The following is a 22,573-nucleotide window of genomic DNA, read 5'->3' as shown; positions in this document are numbered from 1 at the left end:
GCTTCAGATTTAAAGATAATTCAGCAGTTTTCCAGGGAAGGTGTAACCTGTTCCGACGGGATGGTTTACGTCTGAACTGGAGGGGATGAAATATTCTTGCAGGTAGGTTCGATAGAGAGGCTCCAGTGGATTTCTGAGACCTATAGTAAAGTGGAGCATATTAATGGACTCTGGATATCCTCCTAATTTCCTTATATGATGATCATATTATTTTTGTTGCTTTGGTTTGTTATTTTGTTTATTCACAATTTGATTAATGTTGAGTTGAATGGTAATATTTTAGTAGGTTAATTGATGGTTATGAGGAGCAAAGCTTATACAGGCACGTGGGGGCAGCTTAGGGGTCCTGGGGGACAGCGGTGCGCATGTGTAGAGTAGTCGGGAACAGCCCCGCAGCATGTATAGTAAGCCGATGTGCTTGTGTTCCAGTATTTCCAGAAAGGAGAATAAAAACGTTATTTTAAACTTCTGCACGCCTGAAAGTCCCTTTTGTGTCCAAGTCTGCAACAAATATTGGGACACCACTGAGATAATTAATGTCGCGCTTAGTGTGGCAACAACGAGGACGTGGATCACTTTTGATTGACAGCGGAAGCGCGCAGCTTCGGGGTGTGGCTATACCACACATAATGGATTTGGAGGAGTTGGCAGAGGCCTTGTCTCAGAGACTATGGCTTTTGCAACTGGTTCAGCTCAAAGAGGTGTGTGTGGAAGCTAAGATCCCATGTGAAAATGTTACCACAAGGCGAACGTTAATTAGACTAATTACTGAATCTACGGACAATGTAATAAATGATGAAGGGTAGGAGGTTGTGAAGTATTATCAAAGGACAATGATGGAATCAGTTGAGCAAATGAGAGGAAATACCAGAAACACTGGTAATGGGGAAAAAAGCAGACAACACAGCACAAACCAGCCAGAGAACAGCTGAAGAAATGAGCTTGCAGAAAAATACAGCTTCAGCTAAACAGTCAAGCTCTGCAGGATGAAGTTAGGAGGCTGAATGAAAGAGTGAACAGTGCATCTTTAAGTCAAGCTTCAGCTCCACAAAATGTACTGCCTACAGCTGCAAATCGGCTCCCGGAAGTAACAATAAGGAGAGAATTCAAGATCTGGGGTCAGATCGGGGAAAAGGACAGAAGGACAAACTCTCATACACAAACCTGATGCATCAGATTGACAGAGGCCTGAGTAGGGGACACAGTGAGGCCGAGGTCATGGAAGAGGTGATTAAGTCAATCAGTCCAGGTTTGAGTATTCATGATAAGCTCGAGATAAAAAGTGACCTTACCACTGAAGACAATATTAAAGGGATATTTCAACGAGGACAGCTCCATAGATTTATATCACAGACTAGTAAACATAACACAAGACAGTCATGAGTCTCACCAAAATGTCCTCTTCAGAGCAATGAGTTAAAAGAGAAGCTGTTACTTGCTTCAAAAGAAGTAGGGTCAGATGAGCAGTACAGTCCCGAGCTCATCCAGAAGAGATTCTTGAGGTCAGTTAATATTGGGCTGTCAAGTGACCATATCAAGTTTCAGCTTAAGCCTTATCTCGACGATTAGAGAGTGACAGATAAAATACTCATCGACAGGATGAATGAAGCAGCCAGTGTTGAATCAGAAAGACAGTCCAAGCAAAGAAAGAACACAGGCAACTGAGTCCCAAAAGTAAATGAATTACAGACAGAAATGCAGAGCAGTCAGCAGAGTCAGGGTGCAACCGAAGCCAGAGTGGGGGTTCGAGAGCAGTCAGATGAAGTTGTGAAGCCTAAGAGCCGTAAAGCACCTGTTGTAACTACCGTAGATTCCGGACTACAGAGCGCACCTGATTAAAAGCCGCACGCTCTAATTTTAGAAAGAAAATCAATTTTGTACTTGTACAGGCCGCACCGGATTTTAAGCCGCAGGTGTCCCACGTTGTAATATGAGATATTTACACAGAAAGATATTACACGTGAGGATTTTTTAACTTTTAATTAAATCCATATGGTAACATAAACAAATACATATTGCAAATGCTTTTTTTCGAACAGTGCCTGTAACAGCTACTTTTAAATATACATACGTATCGGTAACACACAAATTACGTTGCGTATACTTTTTTACTGACCAGTGCACGAACAACATTCCAATATCTCCTAACGACTGGTAAAAAAAATATATATACTGCAGCCTACCAGGAAAAGTTATTGATCGCCTTCTTCATCTTCCTCCTGCGCACAAAAACCATCAAAGTCCTTCAGTGTCCGAATTGAACAACCTCAGGATCTCGTCACTCACTTCAGTCTCTTCGTTGTCGCTCTCACTTGAGCGCACGCGGTCCTCTTCATCACGCAGCAGTCCAGCCTTTCGAAACCCGTTGGTGATGGTGGATGTTGTGACACGGCTCCACGCATTTAGGATCCACTGGCAGACTTGAGTTAAAGATGCTGTTCGCATGCGTCCTGTTTTGGAAAAGGATTTCTCGCCGCTCGTCATCCAAGCCTCCCACTCAACGCGCAGCACCACTTTAAATGCCTGGTTCACGCTGATGTCCAGTGGCTGCAAATACTTCGTGGTGCCCCCAGGAATCACAGCTGGAATTGAGTTTACTCTTGATGGCAGCTTTCACTGAACTTTCATTGTCAGCCGCTTAAAAATCACCATCGGTGGAAGCTTTAGTCCGGATGCTGTGCAGCTCAGAACACAAGTAAAATGCGTTCTCTCATGGCCACTTGTTTTCAGTGTGATGGACGAGTCACCTTTTTTATTAACAGTCCGAGAGGCAAGTCAAACGTCAAAGGTACTTCATCCATATTTATGATATCATCTGGCCCGATGGAATTCTCCGCTATCTTTGTTTGAGTGAATGTGCGGAAGTTAGCAAGTTTTTCCTCGTGGTCGGAAGGGAGCTGCTGACACAGAGTCGTGCGTACCCTGACGGACAAGCCTTTTCGTCTCATAAATCTAAAACACCACGATGGCCCACCTCTAAAATCTTCGATTTTCATTTTGGTGGCGATTGCTTTAGCCTTCAGTCTGATCTGCACGGTGTAAACACCGCGCCCGCCTGCTCTCTGTGTGTTAACCCAGTCTTCAAGAAAGTTTTCAAGTTCGGGCCATCTGCTATGATTACCTCTGAAAGCTTTTGTCGTCTTTTTGCATTGACTCAGTTCTTCACGCTGGCGTCTCCACCGTCTCACCATCGATTCATTTATGCCAAGATTATGTGCAGCAGCTCGATTTCCTTCTTCAACCGCCAGATTGATCGCCTTTAACTTAAAAGCTGCATCATATGCTTTTCTTCGAGTGTTTTCCATGTTGATAAGGGTGAGTACAAATGACTGATTTACAATAATTTAATTGTGAAAGTGCGCTTGATTTATCGTACAATTTCATTGGACCTCTGTGAACTACTCATCAATTTTATTGGTCTACTGTTACGAGGCAAAATGTTTTTGGCGGCATGAAAAAAAACATGCATTAGCCGCACCGTAGTATAGGCGGCAGTGTTGCCGCAGTGTTCAAAGCGTGGGAAAAAAGTAGCGGCTTATAGTCCGGAATTTACAGTAGTTCAAGAGAAACAGAGCTTTATGAAACAGGCTGCTGAGAGAAGAAATGGCTGAAGTAAGGAAGAGCATAGCTAACTCTCAAGGACTTACCGGCCAAGTAAGAATGAGTGTTAGGAGAGGATGTAAAGTTGTATCTCAATAAAGACAGCATTCTGTACAGAAAGTTAGTGGCTCGGGATCAACTAGTGTTACCTAAAACATTCCATCAATTGATATACAAGGAGCTGCATGAGGAGATGAAACACCTCGGAGTGGAGCGGACACTCAGCCTGATCTGTGATCGATTCTATTGGCCTCATATGCAAAAAGATGTGGACCATTATGTGACCAAGGTGTGTAGCTGCCTGAAGCGGAAGGGTCGGAACAAGCCAACTAGAGCACCACTGGTTAATGTAGTAACTGTATATCCTTTTGAGATGGTTTCAATAGATTACCTGCATCTGGAAAGTTGTAAAGGAGGTTATGAGTATATCCTGGTTGTCATCGATCACCTTGCGCACTTTGCCCAGGCGTACGCGTGTACCAACAAGTCAGCAAAAACTGCCACTGAAAAGATCTTTGGAGACTTTGCTCTCAGATTTGGCTTTCCGGCCAAGTTGTATCATGATCAGGGCAAGGAGTTTGAGAATAAGCTGTTTTCCAAGCTGGAAGAATACTGTGGCATCCAAGGCTGACGCACAACGCCTTATCATCCGGCTGGAAACGGTCAGGTTGAGAGATTTAATCAAACACTCCTTTCCATGCTGAGAAACTTGACAGAGGAAGCCAAGTCAGATTGGAAGAGCTCCTTTGCCAAGGTCGTATAACTGTACGCCCAGTGAAGCAACGGGATATGCCCCATACTCCCTCCTCTATGGTAGCAGCCCCCGGCTACCTGTGGACATTGTTTGGCCTGACATCAAGTGACCAGAGCACCTCTCAAAGTGAATATGCCAGTAAGTGGAGAAGGCAGATGCAAGAGGCATACAGGCTGGCATCACAGACAGCTCAGAGGGAGCAAAATAGAGCAAAGAAGCAGTATGACCAGAAGACTTACAGAGTGGATCTACAGCCAGGGTGTAGAGTATTAGTGCGGAACTTTAGGGACAGAGGAGGACCTGAGAAGCTCAGGTCTTAATTGGGAGGAGCAAGTCCACATTGTAACAGAGAGGAAGTACAAGGACAGTCCGGTCTACGTTGTACGACCTGAAAGAGGCCTAAGAAAGACTAGAGTCCTACACAGGAACCTGCTACTGCCCTGTGACTTTCTGCCCGTAGAAGAAGATGAGCAGGGGAAAAAGAAAATGTGAAAGAAAAAGCCAAACACAGATAAGAGTGAATGGCAGGAAAAGCAGAAAGAGAGAGACCTGTAGTTCAGAATATGAGAGAAACTGGAGATACATCACCACATGACCAGCAGAGTAATTTGATCCGTTCAGAAGCCAGCCGAGAGTGGAAACAGAGGAGTTCCAACCACAAGCAACTGACAGGGAACTGGAGCAAGGCGGCGAGGAAGATGAGTGTCCAGATGAGGGTGAGGAAGGTAGGATAGAATCAGAGATGGAGAGTGGAGAAACTGCAGAGGCTGAGCGAGAGGCATCATTTGATGAAGCAGATGAGATGGATTTTGAGCAGCAGTCAACTCCCATAAGAAAGTATCCTTTCCGACAAAGAAACCCACTCAAGATACTCACATATAACACATTAGGCCAGCCATCAGTCGAACACAGACCACTGATATATAGGACACTGGAACAGGCGTGAGGCATACAGTAGCACATTTGTGTCTGTGTAATGTGTTGTGGGGTAGACATAGGGTTAAAACCTTCAGTCCGAGATACATAGCCTGCACAAGTAGCAGAGTAGCACTTGAGATATCATCTGGTCAGTGAGGCCAGTTGCTGATACGTGACATAAAGAGGGAGATGCATGTCATGTCAAAGACTAATGCACAAGGTGCAAAATCAGTTCATCCCCCGGAGAAGGAAGGATTCAAAGGGGGGAAAGGGGCCACAGTGGTTGACAAAGGAAGTCAGAAATTGCATAGCATTAAAAAAAAGGAAGTATGACAGAGCTAAGGTGAGTGGGAGGACAGATGATTGGGAAATTTTTAAGGAACAACAGAACTTAACTAAAAAGGCAATACGGGGAGCAAAAATGAAGTACGAACGCAAGCTAGCCAGGAATATAAAGGAGGATGGTTGTTATGAACTCCGTAACTGGGTCACTTACCAGCAAAGATAGAGAGGTCCGTTGAAGTCTGATGGTACTATTTTAACAGTATTTATTGATAAAACTACACAGAATAGTATCAATGCCAACATACAGATAATATACGTCGTCAATACTAAATCTAAAAGCGAAGGTATAATAATAATCAATAAGAAATAGCTCTATCGTTGTCTAGGGGATAATGTATTGTCCGATGGAAATATAAAAGTCACTGTTAGTTCGTTCAAGCTGCAGCGTTTTGGTTTGAGAGAAAGACGGGTTAAAACTTGCCCAGTCCTTTTATGATGTCAATCCTTCGAGAGTTGTTGGGAGTTGGTTTCCCCGTTGTTAGCTAAAAGCCGTTCTTCCGTGGTAAAAGCCACCGGTTCCGGGGCAAATGGAACCAAACGCACGTGGCCTCCTCCCATCGGCTTCCGCTATTACGGGATCGCTAGCGTTTCTTCTGGTGCGTCTAAGGCGCTGTTCCCACAGACCCTCTTTTATCCTGACTCACAGGGTCTCAGATGTCAATCAGGTTGGGGTGATGCAATCCCTCCCTCAACCAGCCCACTTTGCCTGAGGGCTTCCACGTAGCACAGTATTGTAATACACAATAGGGACAATGGCCGTTTCCTGTAGCTTTATATCGTCAGAGGGGTCAAGACATTCCAAACATCTCTCTCTCATTTCCTGGGCCTCCTGAACTGACTCAATAGTGATCTTGTGATTCTCACAAAGGAGGGGGCTACCCCGCACCCTTCAGCCCCTCAGAGCTGTGGTACATTCATAACAATAGCAAAGGCTTTTTTAGGTATGTGAAGAGAAAGAAGATAGTTAAGAACAATGTTGGGCCCTTGAAGAATGAATTGGGTGAAATTGTTATGGGAAACAGAGAAATGGCAGAAGAATTTAATAAGTACTTTAGATCTGTCTTCACTAGGAAAGACACAAGCAATCTCCCAGATGTATGGATGGGCCAAGGACATAGGGTAACAGAGGAGATATAACAGATTGACATTAAGAAGGAAACGGTGATGAGTAGACTGATGGGACTGAAGGCTAACAAATCCCCAGGTCCAGATGGTCTGCATCCTAGGGTACTAAAGGAGGTGGCTCTGGAAATTGCGGATGCATTGGTAATCATTTTCCAATGTTCCTTAGATTCAGGATCAGTTCCTGAGGATTGGAGAATGGCTAATGTTAACCCACTTTTTAAGAAAGGAGGGAGAGAGAAAACAGAGAACTATCGTCCTGTCAGCCTAACATCAGTAGTGTGGAAGATGCTAGAGTCCATTACTAAAGATGAAATAGTGACATATCTAGATGGCGGTGATAGGATTGGGCCGAGCCAGCATGGATTTACCAAGGGCAAATCATGCTTGACTAATCTATTGGAGTTTTTTGAGGATGTAACTAGGAAGTTAGACAAGGGAGATCCAGTGGATGTAGTGTACCTCGATTTTCAGAAGGCATTTGATAAGGTCCCACATAGGAGATTGGTGGGTAAAATCAGTGCTCATGGCATTGGGGGGAAAATATTGACATGGATAGAAAACTGGTTGGCAGATAGAAAGCAAAGGGTAACAGTGAATGGGTGTTTCTCAGAATGGCAGGTGGTGACTAGTGGGGTGCCACAGGGTTCGGTATTGGGACCACAGCTGTTTACAATTTACATCAATGATTTAGATGAAGGCATTGAGAATAACTTCAGCAAATTTGCTGATGATACTAAACTGGGTGGCAATGTGACATGTGATGAGGATGTTAGGAGAATTCAGGGTGACTTGGATAGGCTGAGTAAGTGGGCAGATACTTGGCAGATGACATTTAATGTGAATAAGTGTGAGGTTATCCACTTTGGGAGTACGAACAGGAAGGCAGATTATTATCTGAATGATATAGAGTTAGGTAAGGGAGAAATACAAAGAGATCCAGGAGTCCTTGTTCATCAGTCACTGAAGGTGAATGAGCAAGTGCAGCAGGCAGTGAAGAAGGCTAATGGAATGTTGGCCTTTATTACAAAGGGAATTGAGTACAAGAGCAAGGAAATCCTTTTGCATTTGTACAGGACCCTGGTGAGACCACACCTGGAGTATTGTGTACAGTTTTGGTCTCCAGGGTTAAGGAAGGACATCCTGGCTGTAGAGGAAGTGCAGCGTAGATTCACGAGGTTAATTCCTGGGATGTCCGGACTGTCTTACGCAGAGAGGTTAGAGAGACTGGGCTTGTACACGCTGGAATTAAGGAGATTGAGAGGGGATCTGATTGCAACATATAAGATTATTAAGGGATTGGACAAGATAGAGGCAGGAAATATGTTCCAGATGCTGGGAGAGTCCAGTACCAGAGGGCATGGTTTGAGAATAAGGGGTAGGTCATTTAGGACAGAATTAAGGAAAAACTTCTTCTCCCAGGGAGTTGTGGGGGTGTGGAATGCACTGTCTGGGAAGGCAGTGGAGGCCAATTCTCTGGATGCTTTCAAGAAGGAGCTAGATAGGTATCTTATGGATAGGGGAATCAAGGGATATGGGGACAAGGCAGGAACTCGGTATTGATGGTAGGTGATCAGCCATGATCTCAGAATGGCGGTGCAGGCTCGAAGGGCCGAATGGTCTACTTCTGCACCTATTGTCTATTGTCTATTGACTGTTGCTGTACAGAGAGTATCTCGAAAGACTGACTCCTTTATAACCTACCACTATAACTCACCAGTTGAAGACATGAGTACCCTGGGAAATGTTGGGACGACATTCATTTTGAAGGGTAGAGTGTGGGACCTATAGTAATGTGGACCATATTAATGGACACTGGATACCCCCCTAATTTCCTTATATGATTGTCATATTATTTTTGTTGCTTTGGTTTGTTAATTTGCTTATTCACAATTTGATTAATGTTCAGTTGCACTAGCAACGGTAATAATTTAGTAGGTTAATTGATGGTTACTAGGAGCAAAGCTTATACAGGCACTTGGGGGGCAGCTGAGGGGTCCTGGGTGACAACGGTGCGCATGTGTAGAGTAGTCAGGAACGGCCCCGCAGCATGTGTAGTAAGCCGATGCGCTTGTGTTCCGGTATTTCCAGAAAGGAGAATAAAAACGTTATTTTAAACTTCTGCACACCTGGAAGTCCCTTTTGTGTCCAAGTGTGCAACAGATTTAAACTGGATACACAGGGGCAGAGTGTAGGAACAGATGTTTTGGAGAAGGAAGAAAAAGATGATAGTAAAGTTGTTTGCACTGTTAGAGATAAACAGAGAGGAAGAGGTGGAGAATTTCTTCAATGCATTTATTTTAATGCTAGAAGCATTGTAAGAAAGGTGGATGAGCTTAAAGCATGGATTGATACCTGGAAATATGATGTAGCTATTAGTGAAACATGGTTGCAGGAGGGGTGTGATTGGCAACTAAATATTCCTGGATTTCGTTGCTTCAGATGTGATAGAATCAGATGGACAAGAGGGGCAGGTGTTGTTGCGTTGTTTGTCAGAGAAAATATTACAGCTGTGCTCTGGCAGAATAGATTAGAGGACTCATCTTGGGAGACTAAATGTATGGAATTGAGGAATGGGAAAGGTGTAACACTTATAGGGGTGTATTATAGACCACCAAATGGGGAGCGAGAATTGGAGGAGCAAATTTGTAACGAGAAAGCAGATATTTGTAGTAAGCACAGGGTTGTGATTGTGGGAGAATTTAATTTTCCACACATAGACTGGGAAACCCATTCTGTAAAAGGGCTGGATGGTTTCAATTTGTAAAATGTATGCAGGGTAGTTTTTTGCAGCAATACATGGAGGTACCACCTAGAGAAGGGGCAGTGTTGGATCTCCTGTTAGGGAATGAGATAGGTCAGGTGACGGAGGTATGTGTTGGGGAGCACTTCGGATCCAGTGATCACAATGCCATTAGTTTCAATATAATTATGGAGAAGGATAGGACTTGACCCAGGGTTGAGATTTTTAATTGGAGAAAAGCTAACTTTGAGGAGCTGCGAAAGGATTTAGAAGGAGTGGATTGGGACAGTTTGTTTTATGCAAAGGATGTAATAGAGAAATGAAGGTCATTTAAAGGTGAAATTTTGAGGGTACAGAATCTTTCTGTTCCTGTTAGGTTGAAAGGAAAGGTTAAAAGTTTGAGAGAGCCATGGTGTTCAAGGGATATTGGAAACTTGGTTTGGAAAAGGAGAGATGTCTACAATAAATATAGGCAGCATGAAGTAAATGAGGTGCTCGAGGAATATAAAAAATGTAAAAAGAATTTTAAGAAAGAAATTAGAAAAGCTTAAAGAAAATACGAGGTTGCTTTGGCAAGTAAGGTGAAAGTAAGTCCAAAGAGTTTCTACAGTTATATTAATAGCAAAAGGAAAGTGAGGGATAAAATTGGTCCCTTAGAGAATCAGAGTGGACAGCTTTGTGTGGAGCCGAAAGAGATGGGGGAGATTTTAAACAATTTCTTTTCTTCGGTATTCACTAAGGAGAAGGATATTGAATTATGTAAGGTAAGGGAAACAAGTAGGGAAGTTATGGAAGCTATGATGATTAAAGAGGAGGAAGTACTGGCGCTTTTAAGGAATTTAAAAGTGAATAAATCTCCGGGTCCTGACAGGACATTCCCCAGGACCTTGAGGGAAGTTAGTGTAGAAATAGCAGGGGCTCTGACAGAAATACTTCAAACATCATTAGAAACGGGGATGGTGCTGAAGGATTGGCGTATTACTCGTGTTGTTCCGTTGTTTAAAAAGGGTTCTAAGAGTAAACCTAGCAATTATCAGCCTGTAAGTTTGACGTCAGTAGTGGGTAAATTAATGGAAAGTATTCTTAGAGATGATATATATAATTACCTGGATAGACAGGGTCTGATTAGGAGCAGTCAGCATGACTTTGTGCATGGAAGGTCATGTTTGACAAATTTTATTGAATTTTTTGAAGAGGCTATTAGGAAAGTTGACGAGGGTAAAGCAGTGGATGTTGTCTATATCAACTTCAGTTAGGCCTTTGACAAGGTTCCACACAGGTGGTCAGTTAGGAAGGTTCAATCTTTAGGTGTTAATATTGAAGTAGTAAAATGGATTCGACAGTGGTGAATAACTGTTTGTCAGGTTGGGGGCTGGTGATTAGTGGTGTACCTAGGGATCTGTACTGGGTCCAATGTTGTTTGTCATATACATTAATGAGCTGGATGATGGGGTGGTAAATTCAATTAGTAAGTATGCAGATGATACTAAGATAGGTGGTGTTGTAGATAAAAGTAGGTTTTCAAAGCTCGCAGAATGATTTAGGCCAGTTGGAAGATGGGCTGAAAGATGGCGGATGGAGTTTAATGCTGATAAGTTTGAAGTGTTACATTTTGGTAGAAATAATCAATATAGGACATACATGGTGCCAACAAATGCTTCTTGTATAATCCTTTCATTCCCAGAATCATCCTTGTGAATGAATGTTATGGAAAGAAGGGAAGAGAATGGGGAGAGATAATAAATTAGTCATGATGGAGTGGCAGAGCAGACTGGATAGGTTGAATGGCCTAATTCTTCTCCTATGTCTTATGGGAAGCAGATTGCTGTGTCATCTCTTCCAAATCCCCTTAAAGCCACTAGCAATGCCAAATCAGGCCTGATATCACCTTCATGAGATTCACTCAGTACAGCTGAGAGTTGTGTATGTTCATACTGAGAAAGTCAGAATAAAAGGGGCCGATTGTTCCTTTGAAGCAGTAAGAATCAGCCATGATCTTATTCAGTGGTGGGTGTACTTGAGGTCATATCCATGAGGTGTACACGAAACTATGTCCCATGGTGGGGTGTACTCAATGCAGTACTCTGTAGTGGGGTGTACTCGAGGCAGCACTCTGGTGGGGTATACTCGAGGTCGTACTCAGTGGTGAGGTGTACTCGCAGCCGTACTCCATGGTGGGGTGTACTCGAGGTTGTACTCCGTGGTGGGGTGTACTCGAGGCCATACTCTGTGGTGGGGTGTACTTGAAGGCGTACTCTGTGGTGGGGTGTACTTGAAGGCGTACTCTGTGGTGGGGTGTACTCGAGGCAGCACTCTGTGGTGGGGTGTACTCGAGGCAGCACTCTGTTGTGGGGTGTACTCCAGGCCGTACTCTGTGGTGGGGTGTACTCGAGGCCGTACTCTGTGGCAGGGTGTACTTGAGGCCGTACTCTGTGGCGGGGTGTACTCCAGGCCGTACTCCGTGGTGGGGTGTACTTGAAGGCGTACTCTGTGGTGGGGTGTACTCGAGGCCGTACTCTGTGGCGGGGTGTACTCGAGGCCGTACTCTGTGGCGGGGTGTACTCGAGGCCGTACTCCGTGGTGGGGTGTACTCCAGGCCGTACTCTGTGGCGGGATGTACTCGAGGCCGTACTCTGTGGCGGGGTGTACTCCAGGCCGTACTCTGTGGCGGGGTGTACTCGAGGCCGTACTCCGTGGTGGGGTGTACTCCAGGCCGTACTCTGTGGCGGGATGTACTTGAGGCCGTACTCTGTGGCGGGGTGTACTCCAGGCCGTACTCCGTGGTGGGGTGTACTCGAGGCCGTACTCTGTGGCGGGGTGTACTCCAGGCCGTACTCCGTGGTGGGGTGTACTTGAAGGCGTACTCTGTGGTGGGATGTACTCGAGGTCGTACTCAGTGGTGAGGTGTACTCCAGGCCATACTCTGTGGTGGGGTGTACTCGAGGCCGTACTCTATTGCGGGGTGTACTCCAGGCCGTAATCTGTGGTGGGGTGTACTCGAGGCCGTACTCTATTGCGGGGTGTACTCCAGGCCGTAATCTGTGGTGGGGTGTACTCGAGGCCGTACTCTGTGGTGGGGTGTACTCGAGGTCCCACTCCGTACATATTTTGATTTTGCAATAAATTAATTAGTCATCATAGTTAGAGATTATTTCTGTGAAGTGCCAAACAGAAAGTAAATTTAGGGCCACTATTTTGTCTCCTGCTCAGATAAAAAATTATTCTTGATTTAGCTCGTTAGTCACAAAAACAAGATAAATCAGGGATTTAACCCTTCCTACGTTATTTTTACCTCAATAAGAAATGGACAATTGGTGAAATTTGGCTATACACTCTTTAACAGTAGTTAACATTTCAGGTTGAAGGTTCTTTATCTAAATGTGTTTTAGCAACAATTAGTTTTGTACTATTCACACTATAAACAAGTTTATGGCTTAGTAATATTTGATTTACCACTCCGTCATCTTTCTACTAATGCTATAGCAGGGACCACATCTGCTGAAGAGGCTGTCAAAATCTTGGCTGAGAACAGGCGCCTGGCTCGTGAGCAAAAGGAGCGTGAAGAACAGGAGAGGCTACAGCTAGCGGAAGCTGAGAGGTAAGTTGCACTCAAGTCTCTTTCCCAGATTTATCAAACATCTGTTTATTGTTAACTTCAAGCATTAGAAAATAGGTTAGCAAATGTAATTTGGATTCATGCTGCAGAGCTGGCTGACTAGAAAACACCTGGCTTCACCTCTCACCTTCTAGCTTGTCCTCCTGCCCCTCCCCTCACTTTATTCTGGCATCTTCCTTCTTCCTTTCCAGTCCTGATGAAGGTCTCAGCCCAAAGCATTGACCGATTATTATTTCCATGGATGCTGCCTAACCTGATTAGTTCCTTTGGTATTTTATGTGTGTTGCTCTAGATTTCCAGCATCTGCAGAATCTATTGTGCTTATGACGAGAATCTGTTGTGCTTGTTACATTGTCCATAGTTAAAGATTCGCATACTTATTGTGATTACTGCATTTTCCATCACAAGACGCTTCAGGAAACAGCTGGGAATGACATCACTGGAAGAACCAAGGAGCACTTGAAAACAAATGTTTCATAGTTATGCTGCTTTGCACTGAGTGGTGCTGAATCCTTTATAAAAGAGACCTGAGTATATTCAAGCCAACAAACTGGATCGCATTGTGCTATCTGATTTGAAACTGGATTGTGTTTTGCTGTCTATGATTTTAGCCAAAGTGGACAGTGGAATTGATTTGTTGCAGAATTCAGCCAGACTCCTCCAGGTGCCATTAAAAATAGAAAATGTTGGCGTGTAACAAGAAACAGTTAACATTTCAAGTGCATGACCTTGTGTACTTATGGTTTCTGCCCCCTTTCTTTCCAGTCCTGATGAAGGGTCCTGGTCTGAAACATTGACTGTTTACTCCTCTCCATAGATTTTGCCTGACCTGTTGTACTCACATCTACTGTGATGAAATGCTGTGTGAGGTTGATTGTGGCTGCAATCAACTCCTATCCAAGCAAAGACCTGGACCCACTGCAATTTGCTTCTCACCACAATAGGTCTACAGTGGATGCCATCTCACTGGCTTTCCACTGAGCCTTGGATCACCTGGTGTAATACCTATGCCAGGCTGTTGTTTATTGACTACGGCTCAGTGTTCAATGCAATCATACCCTCAGTTCTAATCAACAAGCTCCAAAACTTGAGCCTCTGAACCTCCATCTGCAACTGGATCTTTGACTTCCTCACCGGGAGACCATAGTCTATGTGGATTGGAATTAACATTCCCTCTTCACTGACAATCAGCACTGGAGCTCCTCAAGGGTGTGTGCTTAGCCCATTGCTCTACTCTCTTGGCACCCATGATCATGTGGCTGGGCACAGCTCAAATATCATCTGTGAATTTGCTTACAACACAACTACTGTTGGTGGGATTTCAGATGGTGGCAAGTGTTACGTATTCAGGCAACAATAAATATATGAGTTCGACAAGGGTTTTTTTATAACAAACAACACGTTTATTAAACACAGAAAACAAACCCCCCAAAAGTAAACAAACACTAACATAACCGGAAACCAACTGCGGTGCGGCAGCTCAAACAGTTCTTAAAGTGATATTGCAAGAACAGTTCTTTAAAGTGGTATTGCCAAAAGTTCGATATGCTCACAGTCCTTTTAAAAGGAGAGACTTTATAAGACGATTTAAATTCTCTTTCACGTCGCTTTGCTTTGATCCCCGGCGTCGAAGTTCCCATGAAGAATTTACAAAACGAAACGGCTTAAAGGCACTGACCTTTCCTTCCTCACTATCCTCAATCCTTTTTGGTAATCCCAGGGATTAACACGAGAATAGTCAACGAAATCCTTCCAAATAAGGATCAAAGGCCGAACCCGTTTCACCGTAGAAATCGATTCTCCTCGATCTTTAACTCCTGAACTCCGATCTTCACTCTCCACTGATTCTCGAGCTAGCAGAATTGTAAAGAACTTGCTGGCAATGACCTTTTAAACTTTAGGCATTAGATAAAAACTTCATCTTTCAACTAAACTGCGTCATCACATTAAATCACGCAGCGGCATGAAGTCAACTTGGCAAATCCAGCCACGAACTGCCCCTCCTCACAGGGTGGGGTCTTCCTTTTATAGCCTGAAAAAAAACCTGTCACATGATCTCTACTGGCAGGAAAATGACGTCACTCCACCAAGACCATTACCTCAAGTCCAGTATAGCTTCAACCCCAGTCACGTGACAAGGGTACCACTGTCATGTGTCACGAGTACGTAACACAAGGAAGTATTCAGGAGTGAGATAGATCAGCTGGTTGAGTGGAGTTGCAGCAACAGCCTTACACTCAATGTCAGTAAGACCAGGGAATTGATTGTGGACTTCAGGAAGGGGAAGACAAGGGAACACTCACTTGTCCTCATCAAAGGATCAGAAATGGAAAAGATGAGCAATTTCAAGTTCCTTGGTGGCAACGTCTTTGAGGAAATATCCTGGCCCCAACATATTGATGCAGTTACAATGAAGGCACTGCCATGGCTATATTTCATCAGGAGATTGAGGAGAATTAGTATGTCATCAAGGACACTCACAAATTTCTATAAATATACCATGGAGAGCATTTTAAATGGTTGCCTCACCTTCTGGTATGGAGAAACCACTGCATAGGATCAAAAAAAAGCTGTGGAAATTTGTGAATTCAGTCAGCTCCATCATGGGCACTAGCCTCTGTGGCATCCAAGATATCTTCAAGGAGCAATGCCTCAGAAAGGCAGTGTCTGTCATTAAGGACTCCCATCACCAGATCTTGCCCTCTTCTCAAGGAGGAGGTACAGGAGCTTGAATGCGCACACTCAACATTTCAGGAACAGCTTCTTCCTCTCTGCCATCAGATTTCTGAATAGGCAATGAATCCATGAATACTACCACTGTCCCTTTTTTCTTTCTCTCTTTGCCCTACTTATTTAATGTTTTATGTATACTTATTATAGTTTATAGTTATTATGTAATACAATGTACTGCTGCCATAAAACAACAAATTTCACAACATATACCAGTGATATTTAACCCAATTCTGATCTCCCTAGCATCTTGTGTGTGTTGACCTTTTGTAATAGCTAGGTAAGTTAGAAACAGGTATGCTTTAAGTTGCAGAGAGTATAAACAAAGAATATTTGTGCTAGCATGGAGACCAAGAGCAAATGGATGATGCGTATCAGTGTCAGCAGAGAGAGGATGCTAAAGGTTTGTTGGTGGCAGCTAATTGTTCTGAAGTATAAACAGAATGAAGAATCTGGAAGGGTAATGCTGGAAAAGTCCAGGAATGGAGCAGCATCTGTGGGTGATCTTAGTAAAATGGTGGCACACACAGTCTCAGTGGCCTCTCAATCGGTGCTGTCCTCCAGTGTTCACTCAGGGAAAGCTAGCTGGACCAGGACAACATCCCATACAGCATCAATCAAAAGGCCATGCCAATGAGGGACTTCGGCTATTTTTTTAAATGACTATCTTTTTTGCACCTTGGCCCCGAAGGAATGCTGTTTCATTTGACTGTATTCATGTATGGTTAATTGAACTTGAGGCAGACTGAATTGGCTTTCCTTAGAATGCAAACTGCTGTAAAGTAGACACCAAATCTGTGCTTGGATCCTCCAGTATAGAGAAGACCAGTGAAAATGGTTATTGAGATTTACAGAGAGGCCTTGGGACAGTTGGGTTTAAGTGGACTGAGGAATAGCAAATGGAATTTAATTTGGGTAAGTGTTGCATTTTGGAAAGACAAATGAGAACAGAACAGTAGGGTACAGGAGAGAGTTGTAGAACAGAGGGACTGATCAATGTCTTGTACAATTGCAACATAACATCCTAACTCCTATAATCACTGCCCTGACTCATGAAGGCCCGAATGACAAAAGTCTTCTTCACCATCCAGTCTACCTGTGATCGTGCTTTCGGAGAACCATGAAAGTTACCACGCTTCTGCGACAATATAACATGCTTAGAACTCACAAACCTTAACTGTACCTCTTTGGAATGTGGGAGGAAACCCAAGTGATCACAGGGAGAACATACAAGCTTCTTACAGACAGCGGCAGGAATTGAACCCTGATTTCATTCATTATCCATGGTGGTATCTCCGTGATGCTGAGGCTACGAAGACCGCACCAGCTGCTGTGCTCCGTGCTTGCTAATAGGATGAACTGATAAGTGAGGCTTTGGGCTTACTCTGGGCTGCTCCGGTTTCAGAACAGAGGACTCAATTTGTTCAAAATGGTGGTGTTCACTTCATTTGTTTGCATGATTTGTATATATTTTTTCTTTCTCTTGCGCATCGGGTGTTGGTCTTTTATTTTTTTTTCTTTAATTTGATGCTTTTAGGTTTCTTGCTTTGTGGCTACCTGTGAGCAAACAAATCTCAAGGCTGTATAATTTATGCATTCTTTGATAATAAATTGATCTAGAATCTTACAAAATCCCATGGAATTACAGGAAAGATACTGGCATGGATAGTGGAATACCGGAAAGACAGTGAGTGGGAATAAAAGGAGCCTTTTCTGGTTGGCTGCCGGTGGCTAGTGGTTCTCCTCAGGGTTCTGTATTGGGACAGCTACTTTTCACATTGTGTGTCAGTGATTTAAATAATGGGATTGATAGCTTTGTTTTGAAGTTTGCAGATGATACAAAGATAGGTGGAGGGGTAGGCACTGCTGATCGCAGCAGGACTTATATTCGAAGAATGTGCAAAAATTTGGCAGAATACAGTATTGGAAAATGTATGGTCAGCATTCTGGTAAAAGGAGCAATAGTACAGATTATTGTTCTATATGGAGAGAAAGTTCAAACATCAGCAGTGCAGAGGGACTTAGGAGTGCTTGTGCAGGACTCCCAGAAGGTTAATTTACAGGTTACGTCTGTGGTAATTGCAATAATAGACAATAGACAGTAGGTGCAAGAGTAGGCCATTCGGCCCTTCTAGCCAGCCCCGCCATTCTCTGTGATTATGGCTGATCATACACAATCAATACCCCATTCCTGCCCTCTCCCCATATCCCTTGACCCTGCTGTCTATAAGAGCTCTATCTAATTCTCTCTTGAAAGCATCCAGAGACTTGGCTTCCACTGCCTTCTGGGGCAGAGCATTCCACATATCCACCACTCTCTAGGTGAAAAAGTTTTTCTGCATCTCTGTTCTAAATGGCCTACCCCTTATTCTTAAACTGTGGCCTGTAGTTCTGGACTCACCCATCAGCGGGAACGTGCTTCCTGCCTCCAGCATGTCCAATCCCTTAATAATCTTATATGTTTCAATCAGATCCCCTCTCATCCTTTTAAATTCCAGTGTATACAAGCCCAGTCGCTCCAATCTTTCGACATATGACAGTCCTGCCGTTCCGGGAATTAACCTTGTGAACCTATGCTGCACTCCCTCAATAGCAAGAATGTCCTTCCTCAAATTTGGAGACCAAAACTGCACACAATACTCCAGGTGGGGTCTCACCAGGGCCCTGTACAGCTGCAGAAGGACCTCTTTACTCCTATACTCAATTACTTTTGTTATAAAAGCCAGCATGCCATTAGCTTTCTTCACTGCCTGCTGTACCTGCATGCTTGCTTTCATTGACTGATGTACAAGAACACCTAGATCTCATTGTACTTCCCCTTTTCCTAACTTGACTTCATTTAGATAGTAATCTGCCTTCTTGTTCTTGCCACCAAAGTGGATAACCTCACAGTTATCCACATTAAACTGCATCTGCCATACATTCGCCCACTCACCTAGCCTGTCCAAGTCACCCTGCATTCTCATAACATCCTCCTGACATTTCACACTGCCATCCAGCTTTGTGTCATCAGCAAATTTCCTAATGTTACTTTTAATCCCTTCATCTAAATCATTAATGTATATTGTAAACAGCTGCGGTCCCAGCACCAAACCTTGCGGTACCCCACTGGTCACAGCTTGCCATTCCGAAAGGGACCCGTTAATCGCTACTCTTTGTTTCCTGTCAGCCAGCCAATTTTCAATCCATGTCAGTGCTCTGCCCCCAATACCATGTGCCCTAATTTTGCCCACTAATCTCCTATGTGGGACTTTATCAAAAGCTTTTTGAAAGTCCAGGTACACTACATCCACTGGCTCTCCCTTGTCCATTTTCATAGTGACATTCTCAAAAAACTCCAGAAGATTAGTCAAGCATGATTTTCCCTTCGTAAATCCATGCTGACTCGGACTGATCCTTCTACTGCTATCCAAATGTGTCATAATTTCCTCCTTTATAATTGACTCCAGCATCTTTCCCACTACTGACATCATGCTAACCGATCTATAATTCCTTGTTTTCTCTCTTCCTCCTTTCTTGAAAAGTGGGACAACATTAGCCACCCTCCAATCCGCAAGAGCTGATCCTGAATCTAGAGAACATTGGAAAATGATTACCAATGCGTCCACGATTTCTAAAGCCACCTCCTTAAGTACCCTGGGATGCAGACCATCAGGTCCCGGGGACTTATCAGCCTTCAGACTCAAAAGTTTCAGCACTGTTTCTTGCCTAATATAAATTTCCTTCAGTTCATTGCAAATGCAATGTTTGCATTAATTTCAAGGGGAATAGAATATAAAAGCAAGGAGATAATGCTGAGCCTTTATGAGACACTAGTCATGCTGCACTTGGAGTATTGTCAACAGTTTTGAGCCCCATATCTCAGAAAGGACATGTTGTCATTGGAGAGAGTCCAAAGGAGGTTCACAGGAACAATTCTGGGAATGAAGGACTTAACATATGAGGAGCATTTGGCAGTTTTGGGTCTATGCTCACTGGAATTTAGAAGAATGTCGGGGGATCTCATTGAAACCTACCGAATGTTGAATGGACTAGATAAGGTGGGTGTCAAAAGGATGTTTCCTATGGTGGGGTATCCAGAACTAGAGGGTTGCCAGCAGGTTGTAAGAGTGGGCCCCTCACCTTCAACCCTCTGACTCTCAATACAATAGCCCCTCAGGGCTGCGTACTGAGTCCCCTCCTTTACTCCCTGTATACCCATGACTGTATCGTCCCCCACAGCTACAATCTGCTAATTAAATTTGCTGGAGACACTACATTGATTGGCCCTATCTCAAACAATAACGAGGTGGCCTACAGGGAAGAAGTCATCTCTCTGACACAAAGGTGTCAAGAAAACAACCTCTCTCTCAGTGTCACAAAATCAAAGGATTACAGGAGGAATGGGGACGGGCTAATCCCTCTTGACATCAGTGGATCTGGGGTTGAGAGGGTAAACAGCTTCAAGTTCCTCAGGATCCACATCCGAGGACCTTACGTGGTCTGTGCACACCAGCTGTGTGGTGAAAAAGGCACAACTGGACCTCTTTCACCTCAGACGGTTGACTAAGTTTGGTATGGGCCCACAATTCCTAAGAACTTTTTACAGGGGCACAACTGAGAGCATCCTGACTGGCTGCATCACTGCCTGGTATGGGAGCTATACCTCCCTTAATCACAGGATTTTGCAGAGAGTGGTGCAGACAGCCCAGCGCATCAGTAGTTGTGAACTTCTCATGATTCAGGAGGTTTACAAGAACAATGTGTAAAAAGGGCCTTTAGGATCGTTAGGGACCCAAACCATCCCAACCACAATCTATTCTAGCTGCTACCATCCAGGAAGTGGTACCGCAGCATAAAAGCCAGGACCAACAGGCTCCAGGATAGCTTCTTCCACCAGGCCATCAGACTGATGAATTCACACTGATTTGAGTATACTCTATATTACATTGACTGTTCTAGTTATTATAAATTATTGAGAAATGACCCTTTAGAACAGAGGTAAGGAGGAATTTTTTTTTTTAGCCAGAAGAATAGTAAGTCGTTAGAATGCTCTGCCACAGATGAGTGGGGGCCAAGTCTGTGTGTATATTTAAGGCTGAAGTTTATCATTTCCTGATCAGTTCTGTTCTTTTCAAGATGTGTTCAGTTCTGGTCACCTCATTTTAGGAAGGATGTAGAAGCTATGAAAGAGGATGCAGACGAGATTTACCAGGATGTTGCCTGGATTGGAAAACAAGTCTTATGAGGCAAGGTTAGCAGAGCTGGGACTTTTCTCTTTGGAGCGTAGAAGGATGAGAGGGGACTTGATAGAGGTTTACAAGATTATGATAGAGTGGATAGCCAGTACCTGTTTCCCAAGGCACGAATAGCAAATACCAGAGGGCATATTGTTACGTACTCTGTAACGGGTTAGAAAGGACCAGCAGAAATGGACACACCTGGAGTCTGAGTCGTCCGTTATAAACAGTATTTTATTAGTAACTACATGATAAAGTAATATAAAACAATACTGTCCACGCCACGCCTTACTTTCAGTGGTCGGCACATAAGGTCCTGCAGGCACTGCAGGAGAAAGACGTGATGGACACAGTGGGGTGGTTCCCTGAGCAGACAGTCCAGTTCATCTGGCAAAATGCCTCATCGCCAGACCTCACTAACAGGCACCAAGACCTCACTTGGCTGGCAGTGAGAGGGGCCCTCCCAGTCAGATCCCTCCTGTACGCCCGGAACGTCGTCCCCACACCCCTCTGCCCACGGGAGGACTGCAGTGAGGAGGAGTCGGTGACCCAACTCTTCGCACACTGTGGGTTCACCAAGAAGGTGTGGAGGAGGATGGGAAGGACAGTGTCGAGGTTCATCCCCAGCAGCTGCGTAACAGAGGACTCTCTGATCTACAGGCTGTTCCTGGGGACGCACACCGAGACCAACATCCGGTGCTGCTGGCAGGTCATCAACTCGGTCAAAGACGCTCTTTGGTCAGCCGGAAACTTGATGGTCTACCAGCACACGGAGATGTCCGTGGGGGAATGCTGCCGATTGGCACATTCTCGGCTGCAGGAGTACGTGCTGAGGGACACACTCAAGCTCGGTGCAGCCACCGCAAGGGCCTGGTGGGGAAGGACCACAGTCTAAGGTTCTTCTCCCGTGGGAGTTGAGGCATAGGAGGGTTGGGAGTATACCCCCGAATGTAAATATGAAAGAACAAAGTGCCACGTGGGTGGCAAAACTTTTGAACTTTGAAAATGTAAAGACAGTAATGGTACTAACTGTAAAGAATTGAAGTCTTTGAATGGTTATTGTATATAATTTTATTTTTGAATAAAGTATATTTTGGTTAATAAAAAAAGCAAGAGAAGACAAACAGGTTAGCAGAGGATATGCATATATAAGTGAGTAGATAAAGTTCCCAAGCTTCTCCCAGCTCAGGTGATAAAATGATACAGTCTTACGATGGTATAGGTAAGAAGTCAGTTCAGTTCTGGAATTTGAATTGAGTAGTTTGAAGCGAGAGAGAGAGAGAGAGATGATTTGTCTTCCCACTGCCGATACCGTCGAATCTTCCACATCGTCCTCTTACTCCCGAAACTTATTAAAGTCACCGACTGTGACCACACAAACAAGAATGCCGGTTTTCCACGGTAAGCTATCAACCCAGGCAAGGGTTAAACACACCAATAGCTTCCCACCAGTCACCCCTTTGTCCACACTGTGAACAAAAACCCCACCTTTGTAGTGGGCACATAAAGCTCAACCAATGTCAGTG

General features: G+C 44.1%; 1 protein-coding gene across 9 annotated transcripts in view; it reads left to right on the top strand.

The window, feature by feature from the left end:
• map7d3 (MAP7 domain containing 3) overlaps positions 1-22,573 on the top strand; it is a 274,252-nt gene that overhangs the window by 197,785 nt on the left and 53,894 nt on the right. For 7 of the 9 annotated variants that reach the window (XM_059976665.1, XM_059976667.1, XM_059976662.1 and 4 more), the window contains one exon: positions 12,966-13,080. In XM_059976665.1, the coding sequence (XP_059832648.1) occupies positions 12,966-13,080 (115 nt within the window). The remainder of the gene's footprint in view (positions 1-12,965; positions 13,081-22,573) is intronic. The other 2 variants (XM_059976669.1, XM_059976661.1) reach the window with 1 other exon arrangement.

This window comes from Hypanus sabinus, chromosome 8 (assembly GCF_030144855.1).
Source record: "Hypanus sabinus isolate sHypSab1 chromosome 8, sHypSab1.hap1, whole genome shotgun sequence".
NCBI classification, from domain to species: Eukaryota; Metazoa; Chordata; class Chondrichthyes; order Myliobatiformes; family Dasyatidae; genus Hypanus; species Hypanus sabinus.
Note: the sequence above shows the minus strand (reverse complement) of the source record. Positions and strands in the feature narration are given on the sequence as shown.